The 13,735-nt window shown below is 32.0% G+C and overlaps 1 protein-coding gene across 1 annotated transcript in view; it reads right to left on the bottom strand.

Annotated features, from left to right (window-relative positions):
• CCDC91 (coiled-coil domain containing 91) overlaps window positions 1–13,735 on the bottom strand; it is a 281,509-nt gene that overhangs the window by 135,652 nt on the left and 132,122 nt on the right. Inside the window, exon 7 of the mRNA XM_015589963.2 lies at window positions 3,618–3,695. Within this exon, the coding sequence (XP_015445449.1) occupies window positions 3,618–3,695 (78 nt within the window). The remainder of the gene's footprint in view (window positions 1–3,617; window positions 3,696–13,735) is intronic.

Genomic DNA, 13,735 nt, shown 5'->3' with positions numbered 1-13,735 from the left:
CAGGTACAGAGGTCCAGGTACCTGACTCATTGTCTACTGACACACAGGGCAGAGAGAACAAGGACCTTCTCACTATTGTTACACGTGGTTGGCATTTCAGCATCCCACTAGAACGTTATTGATATCACTCTGGCTAGGAGGAGCGAGGGTGCCACCTTATTGTTCCCTAAATGGCCTACGCTGATACTGCAGAGGAGTCACCTTATTACTTCTGAGCAGTAATGAAAGTCCTGACTCTCCATTAAATATTCCTTCAGATCTTGCCAACAGGGAAAGGGGAAAGTGTCTCATCAACTCCAGGGTGGGGTGGAAGTTTAGGTTTCCTATATAGTCTACCTGACACTCAAGGGGGAGGGGATTACTGCCCAGTGGGACCTAAAGTCCTGGATCTCCAGTCAGCCCTTTTGACAATGCCCCAGTGGAGAAGAAGAAGAGTACCTCATTACAGCCTGATGAGGATGAAAGCCTAGGTTCTCTAACTAGCCTATGTTGGCAGGGCTGGGGGTGGAGCTGCAGTGTATTCTACTATGTTTGGTGGTAGAATTGTTTTTATCCAGTAGTTTTCAGTCTTATTGGATGGGTAGAGAGAACAGGCTTTTCTTGGGCTTTGTTGTCTGTGCCCATTTGGTATGCCTGGATTTTTCACTTCTCCAGTACCAAGTCTAGGGCAAATGAAGCAAAAAGAAAACCCAGGAATCCAGATCATGTAGTTACTTACTTGGATCCCAAGGTCTCTAGCCAATCTGCCTTCTTCTGACAAACTTTCAAAGTCTTATATATCTGTTTCATACGTAATGTCCAGGGTTTTCTTTCTTTCTTTCCTTCTTTTTTTAGGGGCATTTAATAGGAAGAATGGGGGGAAAATGTCTACTTCACACATCTGAAAGCAGGGGTTAATGCACAAATAATGCATCTTCCTGTACATTGTTTTTTAGGCTTTTGTCATTTCTGTTTTATGTGGTATGTTTTACTATCTTTTCTAATGAAATCTTTTTTCAGACTCCTCAATAATGTTTCGGCTCAACTTGGAGGGGGAAAAATGATTGATCATATCTAGTCCAGGATATGTCAGATCTCTAGAAGTTAAGAATGATGGTAGGAAGGTAGATTTCTCTAGTCCAGTTCCATATTTGAGGAAAAATCTGTACAGGTAGAAGAAATAAAAGTGTGAAGTCCTGAAAACCAAAACATCAAGGAAAGCTACGGTTTTAAGTTCCTTACTTCCTGTTTATGCACATACACTTCCAGTATGTGTGTATGCACAGGTGTGTGTATGGGGTATTTATTTTATTGTCTATTCTGTTCAGTGCCGTATCTACAGTCCCTGGCATAAAGAAGGATGTCAATAATATTTCTTGATTAAGAAATGAATAAATGCAAAGAGAATATTCACACAACTTCTGTTAGCAATAGTAATTAGAAGTTCTATTTTTGAGTTACCTAATGATTAATGGATCATCCATCTAAATGTTTATATACCGTAACAAAATAAAGCTTTAAAAGATATTAATGAAAAGCAAGTTGCTGTCTTAAAAAAGAGAAGCATAATAAAATAATGATGACATAAACTTCTCATGCATGAATTTATAATGGGAAAAAAATTCTTTCTTGTTCCATAATGGGACACAGGTCATCAACTCTTAAATTATAAAAAAATCTAATCTATCAGGAAAACACGGCCTATTTTCTCTATCTAAATTACTTTATTTTTTTACACATACTACTATGAAGTTGATTCTCAGTATGCTTTCAGAACACCTGGGTTATAAAATTTTATGTGATAATTAACATATTAGATGTTATTCTTCCTCAGAGTACTGTAATATTGTGCAAAATGGGACACTCATCACTAAATCAATATGGAAATCTATATGAAATGTATTTAAACTAAGGTTCCCTGCTATAAAGGAATTTATGTAGTTTGCATAAAACTGACTATACGTATAATATGACAAATGAAATATAACTTTGCAGGGTATTTGATTTGATTTCCAGTCCTTTCAGACAAATCATAATACCTAATGCCTTTTAAATCCTCTCTTTTTAAATGAATATCAAATAATGACACTAGATAAAGAAGTGGTAAAATGAGTAGCTCTCAACCAAATTTCTTCAAAATGAAATTTGCAAAATATATTTGCAAAGTTTTCACACATGGTTTTAACCATAATAGTTGACAATATTGAAAGTAATACACAGTAAACATGTTTTCAGTAAAGGAAATACATAGAGCTAGAACAGAAAAAGGATTTAATATATCAAATACTGAGCTGTCCAGAAACACATATAAGCACACACACAATGTATATCTTTTCAAAACATTATATTTAAAATTTATAAAGGAGGTCAAATATGTGGTGACAGAAAGAAATCTAACTATGGGAAGTGAACACGCAGTGTAAATATATATGTGCCTTACTGTTAAAGTGTACAGCTGCAACTTATTAGATTTCGTTAACCAATGTCACCATAAAAAATTAATTAATTAATTAAAATTAAAAAATAAATTATATGCCAAAATTTGTTTTAAAAAATAAAACAAATAGAAAGTATAAATAAAAATAGGTAAAATACAAATTCATCTTAGAATATATCACCTAATACTACTCAAGGATGATTATGTAAATTTCAGTATTTTAATTCTTCCTAACCTTAGTTTCAGGAATAAAAAGAAGATGGTTCAAAATAGATCCTATACTGTCACCTAACTCAATAACTGTAAAGCTAGTTTATATCAGTAGAACTAAAAATTCACAACGTTATGAAAAGAGCCAATAATCACAACTATAAAAAACAGATATTTTTTAATGACCTTCTCACCAATGGCACCAATTTCTATATTGGGTGTAGTCACACAAATGACCTTTCATGTCCCAAGACATATTTACCAGACTATTTTAATACCTTAATGTTAGGGTTGGGGGAGATTTTTACTTAAATTAATTTTGGATCTACTTTTTTTCCTACTTTTATTCAAATGATGTGCTACTGGAAGCTTTCTGACATTAAATTACCACCTAACTAAAATTACATTACTTTCTATCAAGTCTAGGGATAAAGTTTAATCAACAAAAAATTTCTATATTCCACATGTGGTAGAAAAATTTTTCAAAAATTTAGTATAATAATAATCAATCAAAAAGAAACTAAATGCTTATCTATATAGGTATACTTAAACAAATTATGGTGGAATACTACATAGAACAGTGACAAAAAGAGGGTGAGTATATATTCTGACATGAAAATATCTCTAAGTCATACTGAGCAAATACAGCAAGAAACAAAAGGATAGATTGAGTAGAAAAACATTTTTATAAAAATAAATCAAAATTATATCACGGGATGTGATATAATTTTCAAACTTCAGCTGCCAATCCTATATTCTCAAATATTCTATAACTTCTCAAATTCAGAGCAGCATCTAGCATTACCTCTGTAATTTACCAAGTATGCTTTCAATGAACACTTATTGGTCAACTGAAAGAAATTCTATACCTAAATAAGAATATACTATAATTTTATAATTTGTGCATGTTTGCATATGCCTACATATTAATTTTTAAATAAAGTTTGCTGAAGTTTAAAAGAACAAAGAAAACAGACTCTCAATTCTCTACCTTATATTCATCCACAATAATGCTGAGGGCTTCATGACCAGCTTTCCTCATGTCTTCCAATTCTCCATTATGTTTTTCCTGAAAAAAAAGAAAGAAAGAAATGAAACCATGACTTGTTCTTTTGTTTACAAAATAATAAACCATTGACTTTTGCTACCATACATAATTGAGTGGTTTGTGAAAACACCAATGCTGCAGCTGAAAACAGAGAAAAGCTGTTTAAAAAAAAAATACTCTATCTAAAAGCATTAGGAAAGACTGTGTTGATTAGAAATTAAATAGAAACAATAACTGAGAAAGGAAAACCACACTGAGAGGTGAGATCACTCAAGGCGATGGTGTTATCCCTTGGGTCATTTGGCAATTCTGGCCCTGGATGAAGAGACAGAGGCCCTTGTTACTTCGACAAGCCTATAGCTCTACATTTTTTTTTTATTACTTTTCCAGTAACACGTATGTGGACCCCAAGAAGAAACAGTCATTTGATGTGAACCCCGAGAAAAAATTTATCAGCTGAGATGGACTCTACATGGTCAATCAAGGGCCAACATTTTATGAATAATAAGAGCCTAGGGGCTATTAGTTGACAGCGGCTCCTCATACACTGTATACCTGGGAAGAATCTCAGACTGAACTCTCAACTCCCCATTTGTTTTCCTGTGTTTATGCCATCTGAGTTAACCACTGCAAAGGAAACCCTGGTATCATCTTTCTACCAATAAGACCTGCCTTGTCCAATCAGAATTGCGCAAATTTAGATACCTCATTTTCATAAAACGGACCTAATTAGAAACTTGAGTGGGAACTTTCACTATAAAAAGTGGCCTCCCCTTTGTCTAGGGAGAACACAATTTAATTTGCTACCTGATTTTGTGTCTCTCAGTCTGTAGCTCCTTTTGCTCAAATAAATGCTTTTTATTCTTTATTACAGTCTAAAATTAATTTTGGTTTACAAATACATACCAATAGTTATATACATAAGAAGGTTAGAGAACCACTGGATTAAGGAAATGATGAACTCTTTGGAGAATGTTAACATTCTATAGAGTCTTTCAAATGTTCCAAGAACGATGTACAGCTTTCAATACAAAATTATCAGAGATGACAGTAGATGACACCAAAGAAAACAGAAAAGACAGATAAAGGCCCATAGGTGATTCAGGTGATTTAGTTATCAAAGAGTTTAAAATATGTATAATTAATATGTTCAAAAAAAAAAAGAGAAATAGGGAATATGGATAGAATAGAGATTTTCATTTAGAGAACTGGAATTCATAAAATAGAAATTCTACAGCTGAGAAAGATGTACCATTAGCAACTCAAAGGATGAGAGACACAGTAGATGAAGCACAATAAAAATTAATTTAAAAAACAAACAAAAAAACTTCCAGCCAAGGATTCTCTAAGCCCAGATAATTTAACAGGTGAATTTTAATAAACATTTAAGAAAGAAGTAACAGAAATCTTAAACAAAATCTTCCCAAAAATAGGGGGAAAAAAAGGACTATTTCCTGCATATATTTGCATTAGAGAACCGAAAGATAGTGGGGGGAAAAAAACAGAGACTACAACAAAAAGAAAAAAAAAAGATGGAAAATACCAAAAAAAAAAAAAAACCCACAAAACTTTAAGAAGACACGAAATAGAGTAAAAAGATCAAATAGGCATGTAACAGAAGAATCTTTTAAAAATATTCCAAAAGAAAGGAAAAAAACTGAAATGTAGTAAGACGATAAAAATAATGAAACAAAATAAAACCACAAATATCCAACACCATGCACGAATTCAAGATATTACATAACATATATATCTAAAAGAGATTATATATCACAAAATATTATATCAATAAATGTGTTTTAGATGAAATGAAATCACTGCTAGGAAAAAATACAATTTACCAAAACTGAAAGATAAAATTAAAAATCTGAACGGTCCTATATGTGTTAAAGAAATTGAAGCAATATTAATTTAAAAAATAAACACAAAAAAACTTCCAACCAAAGTATCTCTAAGCCCAGATGACTTAACGGGTGAATTTTAATAAACATTTAAGAAAGAGGTAACAGAAATCTTACGCAAAATCTTCCCAAGAATAAGAAAAGGGAATATTTCATGTATTTCATTAGGACATCATATCTCTTAAACTAAAATCTACAGACATTATTTAAAGAGAAGAAAATTATGGACCAGTCTTTTATGAACATAGAAACTAAAACTCTAAACAAAATATCGGTGAACTGAATGTAGCTGAATATAAATAAGATAATACACCTCAGTCAAGTGGGATTTATTTTAGGAATGTCAGCTTGGTACAAGTTTTGTACACCAGTTCAGGCTTAAAGTACAAAAATCTCCCACACAATTCTTCACACATTCCCTTTCTTCTCCTATTCATGTACTGGACGTCAATGTCCAAGAAGACAATGAAAGCCAAGTGCTGCACACAATACAGCCTCTGCTAATCTAAGATCCTGAATGACTGCAAGGAATGACTTCACCAATACTCCAATGGACTTTGAGAGAAAATTAAACTTCAACTATATTTAGGATTAAAAAAATGCCAATAGTTCTCGCCTGTTTATTGCTATGCTTGCTTATTCTTCCACTGCCTTCATTTATTATACCTTATTGACTCAACAGGTTCTTGTTTCATTATCAGCATCTAATTTCTCTTTCTGGTATGTCCTTTAACATATATTATTATAGCTAAACTACTATTTTCCCAAACTGCCTAAACATAAAGAACCACCAGGAGAACTCAATACAACACTGATTTTTATTGGTATGATTATCAATCTATGGCTCATGGCAGTAATCTTTTTAAAGTCATTTTCCCATTTCTGTAAATGATATGTGAATCTTCATATAGGGACCTAGAGAGGGCAAAAGCATAGATCCACGTGCTAAATACTATATATTTTTTTCTTTCTTCTTCTTACTTTTCAACATCAAAAAAAAGTAAATAGAAATAGGTATTCTGACATTTCTTTATCATAATGGGACATCTTCGGCAGTTCTTGGGATTCATATATCCACATTGGAACCAGTGATATATGAGGAGTTCATATAAAATAGGTTATTATGGTGATACATTGTAGAAATTAATAACACATATTAATATATAAAACCTGACAAACCCAAAAAGAAATATGTTAAACTTTTCTAAAACCAGAGTTATTCAAACTTAACTAATCAAATATTCACTGGTTTTTTGTTGTTGTTGTTTTTTCTCTTGACCATACTGGTTACTAAGTAATCTCTTCAGTCTAGGATTAAAGAAACTGAGATGAAAAAAGGTCAACAGTTTTTTAGAGTTAATTAGGTTAAAGCTAGGCAAAGTACCCTAGATCAACTAAATGAAACTGAGAATGCATTCCACTCTTACCTAATTAGTAACTGAAGATGAATATGCACCATTTCAATTATAATATTTGATCATTCAATAACCATGGTCCTGAATAATGACATATATCGTTGAAAAGTATTGGTATATTAAAAGTGTTAAAAGTATTAGTGCATTAAAAGTATTAAAGAAGAACACAGAGTACAATGCATTAATTCATATAAAGGGTCTTTACTTAGAGACATTTTATAAATGATCAAAATGTTCTATGACGTTTTATTATCATTGAAATTGAACACATTATCAATGGCTCATCTCCTCACCTAGAAGGAACAGTAATTTAGTGCTTTTCATAGTGCCTTAGAACACAGTAGCTGTCAACAGATATTTCTTGGATTATGTTGAAATTCTCATTACATAATGGATTTCTATAATCATTTGAGATATTAGAACTAAAATTTTGACTATTATAGTCAATATACACGTCACAAAAATTTACAAATGATATAGAAATATTCCGTAATATTCAACATAAATCAAAGAAGAAAATGTAAACTCTCTAAGTACTGTGAAATTTACAGTTACTGATCATGTAAAATTTTCCCAGATGCCATTATTTCATACTGAATTTTCTCAGTAAGCATTATATTTAATTTAAACAATTACTATGTGCCACAGTCTGCCTAGCTTTGAGGATAAAAAGATAAGAAAAATATGGTTATCTTCAGTCTGGTAACACTGAAGATTGAATTTACTTATGTACAGTAACTTGAAAGTGATCATGTGTATAAAATACTTGTTAATGAAGACAAATAAGGTATTATTCCTATTGCTACTAGTATTGCATTTGTTACTACTGCTTTCCGATAATGAACAGAAACACTAGACGGAAGATTGGCAAACAAAAAAATAGAAGACTAAATAACATATAAACCAACTAGAATTAACAAATACCTATAGACTACACCCAGCAACACCAGAATATACATTATTCTCAAGTGGACATCAAACATTCTCCAGAATAGACTGTATGTTAGGCCACAAAACAAAGCTCAAACAATTTTAAAATAATGAAATCATACAAAGTATAGTCTTTGACAGTAAAGGAATTAAATTTTAAATAATAGTGTGAAATTGGGAAATTCATAAATGTGAGAAAATTAAACATACTCCTAAATAATAAGTCAAAGAAGAAATTACAAGGAAAATTAACTGAGTATATTAAAAAAAGAAAAATCTCAAGTAACCTAATCTTTCACCTTAAGAAACTGGAAAAGGAAATGCTAACAACCCAAAGCAAGCATAATTAAAGAAATAAAAATATTAGAAAAAATATTTAATAAGAGACTAGGAAAACAACAGAGAAAACCAAACCAAAGTTGATTCTTTTAATAAACCAATAATATTAACAAACCTTAGCTAGATTGACAAGAAATTTAAAAAAAAAGAAAAGACTCAAATTACTAAAATTAAGAAGGATGAAAAGACTTACTACTGAACTTAAATAAAAAGAATTATGAGAATTTTATGAACAATTGTATGACAGCTAATTAGATAATCAGGTTATAATGGATGAATTTCTAGAAATTGCAAGCTACAAAAATTGGCTCAAGAATAAACAGAAAATCAAACAGACCCATAACAAGTGATTGAATGAGTAATCAAAACGCCTTAAAGAAATCCCAGCATCAACTGGTGACTTCTAACAAATTCCAACAAATGTTTAAAAAAGGATTAACACTGATTCTTCTTGTACTTTTCCTAAAAGTAGAAGAAGAGACACTATGTCCTGACTAACCCTATGAAACCAGCATTATACTATTTCAAAGCCAGACAAAGATAAGAAAAGTCCATACCAGTGTGACTTACGAATATAGAATTGCAATGAACAGAATCCAATAGAATATTAAAAGGACCAAGTGAAATTTACCTCAAGAATACAAAAGTAGTTCAATGTACAAAAAGTGATCCATTTAATATACCATATTAGAATAATGAAGGAAAAAAATATGATCATCACAGTATGTAGGAAAAGAATGACAAAATCAAATACATTTTCATGATAAAAATACTCAACAAACTGTATTAAAGAAACATCCTAAACCTGATAAAGGGCATTTGTAGAAAACCCATAGCTAACATCATATTATAGGCAAAAGACTAAAAGCTTTTCCCCTAATATCATGAACAAGACAAAGATATACACTCTTGCCACTTTAATTTCACATCATACTGAAGTTCTAGCAAGGGCATTAGGCAAGAAAAATAAATAAAAGGCATCCTCAGAAATTATTAGATTAGAAGTGAAGAAATAAAACTATCCTTATTTGCAGAAGACATAATTTACATATTAGACACACTATAGAATTATTAGATCTAATCAACAAAACATGATTGGATCTAATAAATAAGTTCAGCAAAGTTATAAAATACAAAGTCAACACACGAAAATCAGCTGTCTTTCTATACATTTCAAACAAAAATCCAAACATGAAATTAAGGAAAACAATTCCATTCACAATAGCATCAAAAAGAATACTATGGAATACACTTTATCAAAGTGTAAAACTTTTACACTAAAAAATACAAAACACTGTAGAGACTTAGTAAATGGAAAGACATTCTATGGATTAGACTTACTATGTTAAGATGCCAATATTCCCCAAATTTATCTACAGATTCAATGCAATCCTTATCAAAATTCCAGTCGCTATTTCTCCAGTGGGAAACAGATAAACTGATCCTAAAATGCATATGGAATTGCACGGATTACGAATAGTTCAATCTTGAAAAAGAAGAGCAAAGTTGGAGGACTTACATGTCCCAACTTCAAAATTTAGCAGAAAGATATAGTAACCATAACAGTGTGGTACTGGCATAAAGATAGAGCTTTAGTTCAAAGGAAAATAGAAACAAAAGTCCCAAAATAAGCCTAATACATCTATACACAATGGATTTTTGACAAGAGTGACAAGACAGTTCAATAACAAAAGGATAAATCTGGAATGCTACTTCACATGATATATATAAATTAACTCAAAATGGCTCAAATCCCTTAATGTAAAAAGTGAAGGAAAAATAGGTGTAACCTGGGATTAAGCAACAGTTTCTAAAAAGATGACACCATAAGCACAGCAAGGAAAAAAAAAATACATAAACTGGACTTCATCAAATTTAAAACTTTTGTCCATCAAAGGACACTACTGAGAAAGCAAAAAGACAACCCACTGAATATTTGCAAATAATCTTAACTGATAAAGGTCCAGTAATCAGAATATAAAAACCTCTCTCATAACTCAGTAAAAAAAATAACCAAACTTAAAAATGGGCAAAGAACTTGAATAGATATTTCTCCAAAGATACAAACGGTTCAATATCATTAGCCATTGTGGAAATTCAGGTCAAAACCACTCACATCCATTAGGATGGCTATAATAAAATTTTAAAAACACACACAGAAAATAGGTGCTGGCAAGGAGGTGGAGAAAATGAAACCCCTACACATTTTTGGTGGAAATGTAAAATTGTACATCCATTACGCAACACAGTTTGGCATTTCCTCAAAAAATTAAACAAGAGTTACTAAATATCTCAGTAACTTCACTCCTAGTTATATGTACAAGAGCACTAAAAACATACATTCACACAACTTCTACATGAATGTTCATATCAGTATTATTAATAATAGCCAAGAAAGACAGACAATGCAAATGTTCATCAACTAATAAATGGATAAACAAAATGCAACATTATTCATACAGTAGAATATCATTTAACCATCAAAAGAATGCTACAACATGGACGATTCTTGAAAACATTATGCTAAGTGGAAGTAGCCAGATGCAAAAGGCCACATGTTACATGATTCCATTCTAAATGAAATATCCAAAAAAGGCAAATCCAGAGACAGAAAATAGGTTAGCAGTTGCTAGGTGCTAGGAAAGAGAGAAATAGGGAGTAACTGATTAATATATATATAGGGGTTTCTTCTTTAAGTGATAAAAATGTCTGGCATTAAATCCTAATGATTAGATGAGATAGTGCTGGTTCAACAATATTGTGAATATACTAAAAAACCACTGAATTGTACACTTTAACATGGTTTAAATGTGAATTTTACATTATGTGAATTTTATCTCAATACAAAAAAAAAAGGTACAAGAAAAAATATGTTGCCATTTTAATTTCTAAGCTGAATGGTGTTTTCATTTCTTGATTTTCTTACTTATTCCTAATTTTGTTTCATTTTGATCAGAGAATGCTGGTTTTATTATTTCATTTCTTGGAATTCACTGAGGTGTCTGAAAGAGTCCTCATAAAAGGACCATAAGAACAACATTCTCTAAGTTTTTGAATGTTGAGAGCCATTTGCAGTTTTTAAAATTAAAAATAAGTTAGCTGTATATAAATCCTGGATTCATATTTTCTTTCCTTGAGAACCCTAATTATATTACATTATTTTTTGTCATAAGGTGTGTTTTTTAAGTCTGACATGGATCTAATTTTCTCTACTTTATATTTAAGTTGACTATATAATTTATGTTCCAAATTGTGCCACTTTTGAGAGTAAAAACAGTTACTATTAATAATTACACTAGGATAATATGCATAAATATGACTGTCCTGGTTAAATCAAAAAGCGAAATCATCGTATTTCTAGATTTCTGAGATGTTCTTTAAAATTATTAGAATATGTTTTATGATTGGCCCTCTGGCGTCTATTTTCCCATGTACACGTGAGCACTTTTAAATTATAAAGCCCTAGTCTTCTTTATTTCCTGAAAGCTTATCGAATTATATTTTTCATACAGTTCTGCTTCGCATCTTTGGTTTTCTTTTTCAGGGACTCCATTTATACACATATTGGATCAGTTTTGTTTGTTTTCTATAACATTCTTTCTCTTAAATCCTTTCATTCTTTGAAATTTTTTATTTTTTTCTTTTTTCTATAGTATTATATTCAGTCTTTCATTCTTTCAAGCTTTGTCCTCATTTTGGAAGGTTTTCTCTTACTTTATTTCTTATTCTTTTTGTGTCTGTCAGCTATCTCTTTTTATATAACTGTTGTGTTTTCTCATTTCTGAACGCTCTAATTTATTCTAATCTTCAAATACTTCTATCTTGGTACACAGTTGCACCCCTATCCTTTTATCTTACCCCTGTTCCAGTTTACTTTTAGTAAGAAGTTTCTGAATAAGGAGTGAAATGGGCTTGAACAACATTCCTAGCTTCACAGTTCTAGGGATCCCTCTTCTGTCATTATATTAGGGTAGCCACTTCTCTATAGTTTCTAACGTCTGCTTTTTCTGAACCCCTCCCCTAACAGTGTCTGCACATTCTCCTTCCTTCAGTGCCTTATACTGCTCTCTACCATTTTCCCTCACCATGCATCTCTGTACTTTAAGAGGAGTGCTTTCTCTAGGTATTTACAAAGGAAATGAGGACTCACAGGGCTCAGTTTCTGCTGTTGTCCTCGGGTCTATCTTCCAAGCCCTCTACTCTGATTGGGAACTGTTCCTTTTGGGGTGGCAATGTCTGGGTCCCTAGGCTCTTGGGACCATCCTAAATCCCCTTTATGTTCACCTCCATTACTCCAGCACAGGTGTGACAGACACGCACATCTTATTGCTGTCCGAGTTCAGCTCTATCAGCTTGTGCTTGAAAATTCATGTAGACAGCTGTCATCTTTTTGTTGTTGTTGTTGTTGTTGTTGAAAAGAATGTTTATAGACATTTTTCTTTAACTATCTTAGTCTAATTTTTAAGAAAATCTGAGAAGATTTCAAAAACTACGAGGCCCCTGTTGCTGCCATCATAATGGCAAATCCACTGCCCCTTGGAACACTTTATTTGGTTCTCCTCCTATCTACTCTTTCTGTCTGTTTTGTTGGCTTATTGTCATTGCCCCAACTTCGCAATATAAGAGTTCCCTGGGAATCAGACTTCTTCTTTAACTTGTCCAATCTCCAATTAATCTTAATTAATTCTATAACCTTAAATATTATCTATGTACATCTTTTTAACTTATAGCTCCAATTCTGCCTTGGTCGATCCCCAGATTTATATATCTACCTATTAAGGTCCTTACATGGATGTCTGAAAGGCATCTAAACGGTAACATGGCCAGTGTCAAACTCTTCATTTTCATCTACCAAACTTCCAGTTGCTCGAACAAAAAAAATCTTGAAATCATTTTTAATTTCTCTCATTTTTTCCCTCACAATCCACATGCAATACCTCAGAAAATCCTATTAACTGGATCTTCATTTCTTTTGATTTAACAAACTCTTAAATAATATGACTGTGTACCAGACTCTAAATTCTTTACAAATATTGGCTTATTTTTTTTTTACTTACTTAAACCTCCTATTATCTCCATCCCATGAACCAGAATCTGAGCACCTGTCAATACCTCCGCCACTATTTCTCCCGTCCACACCACGATCATTTCTCAACACACTATGATGATAACATCTTTGCCTCTTTGAATCTGCCCTTCCTCCAATACAGCAGCCAAAACAATCTTTTTAAAACTTTAAAGCAATCATAAAGAATATAAGATGTAATCTCCATAGCATCTAAATAGTATCAGGCATAGGGTAGGTGCTTAATGAATATCTGTTATAAAATTAAATATACAATACACATCTGATCAAAATTCTCAAGTAGCTTCCATATATGACTGCAAATAAACTCAATAATCCTTCTCATAGTCCAAAGCTATACCACGCCCTCTCTAAGTCCCTCCATCTGTCCTCAGTGGCTTTTCAAAACAT

This window comes from Pteropus alecto, unplaced genomic scaffold (assembly GCF_000325575.1).
Source record: "Pteropus alecto unplaced genomic scaffold, ASM32557v1 scaffold103, whole genome shotgun sequence".
Taxonomy (NCBI): Eukaryota; Metazoa; Chordata; class Mammalia; order Chiroptera; family Pteropodidae; genus Pteropus; species Pteropus alecto.
The sequence above is the reverse complement of the archived record's forward strand: the minus strand, read 5'-3'. Positions and strand labels throughout refer to the sequence as shown.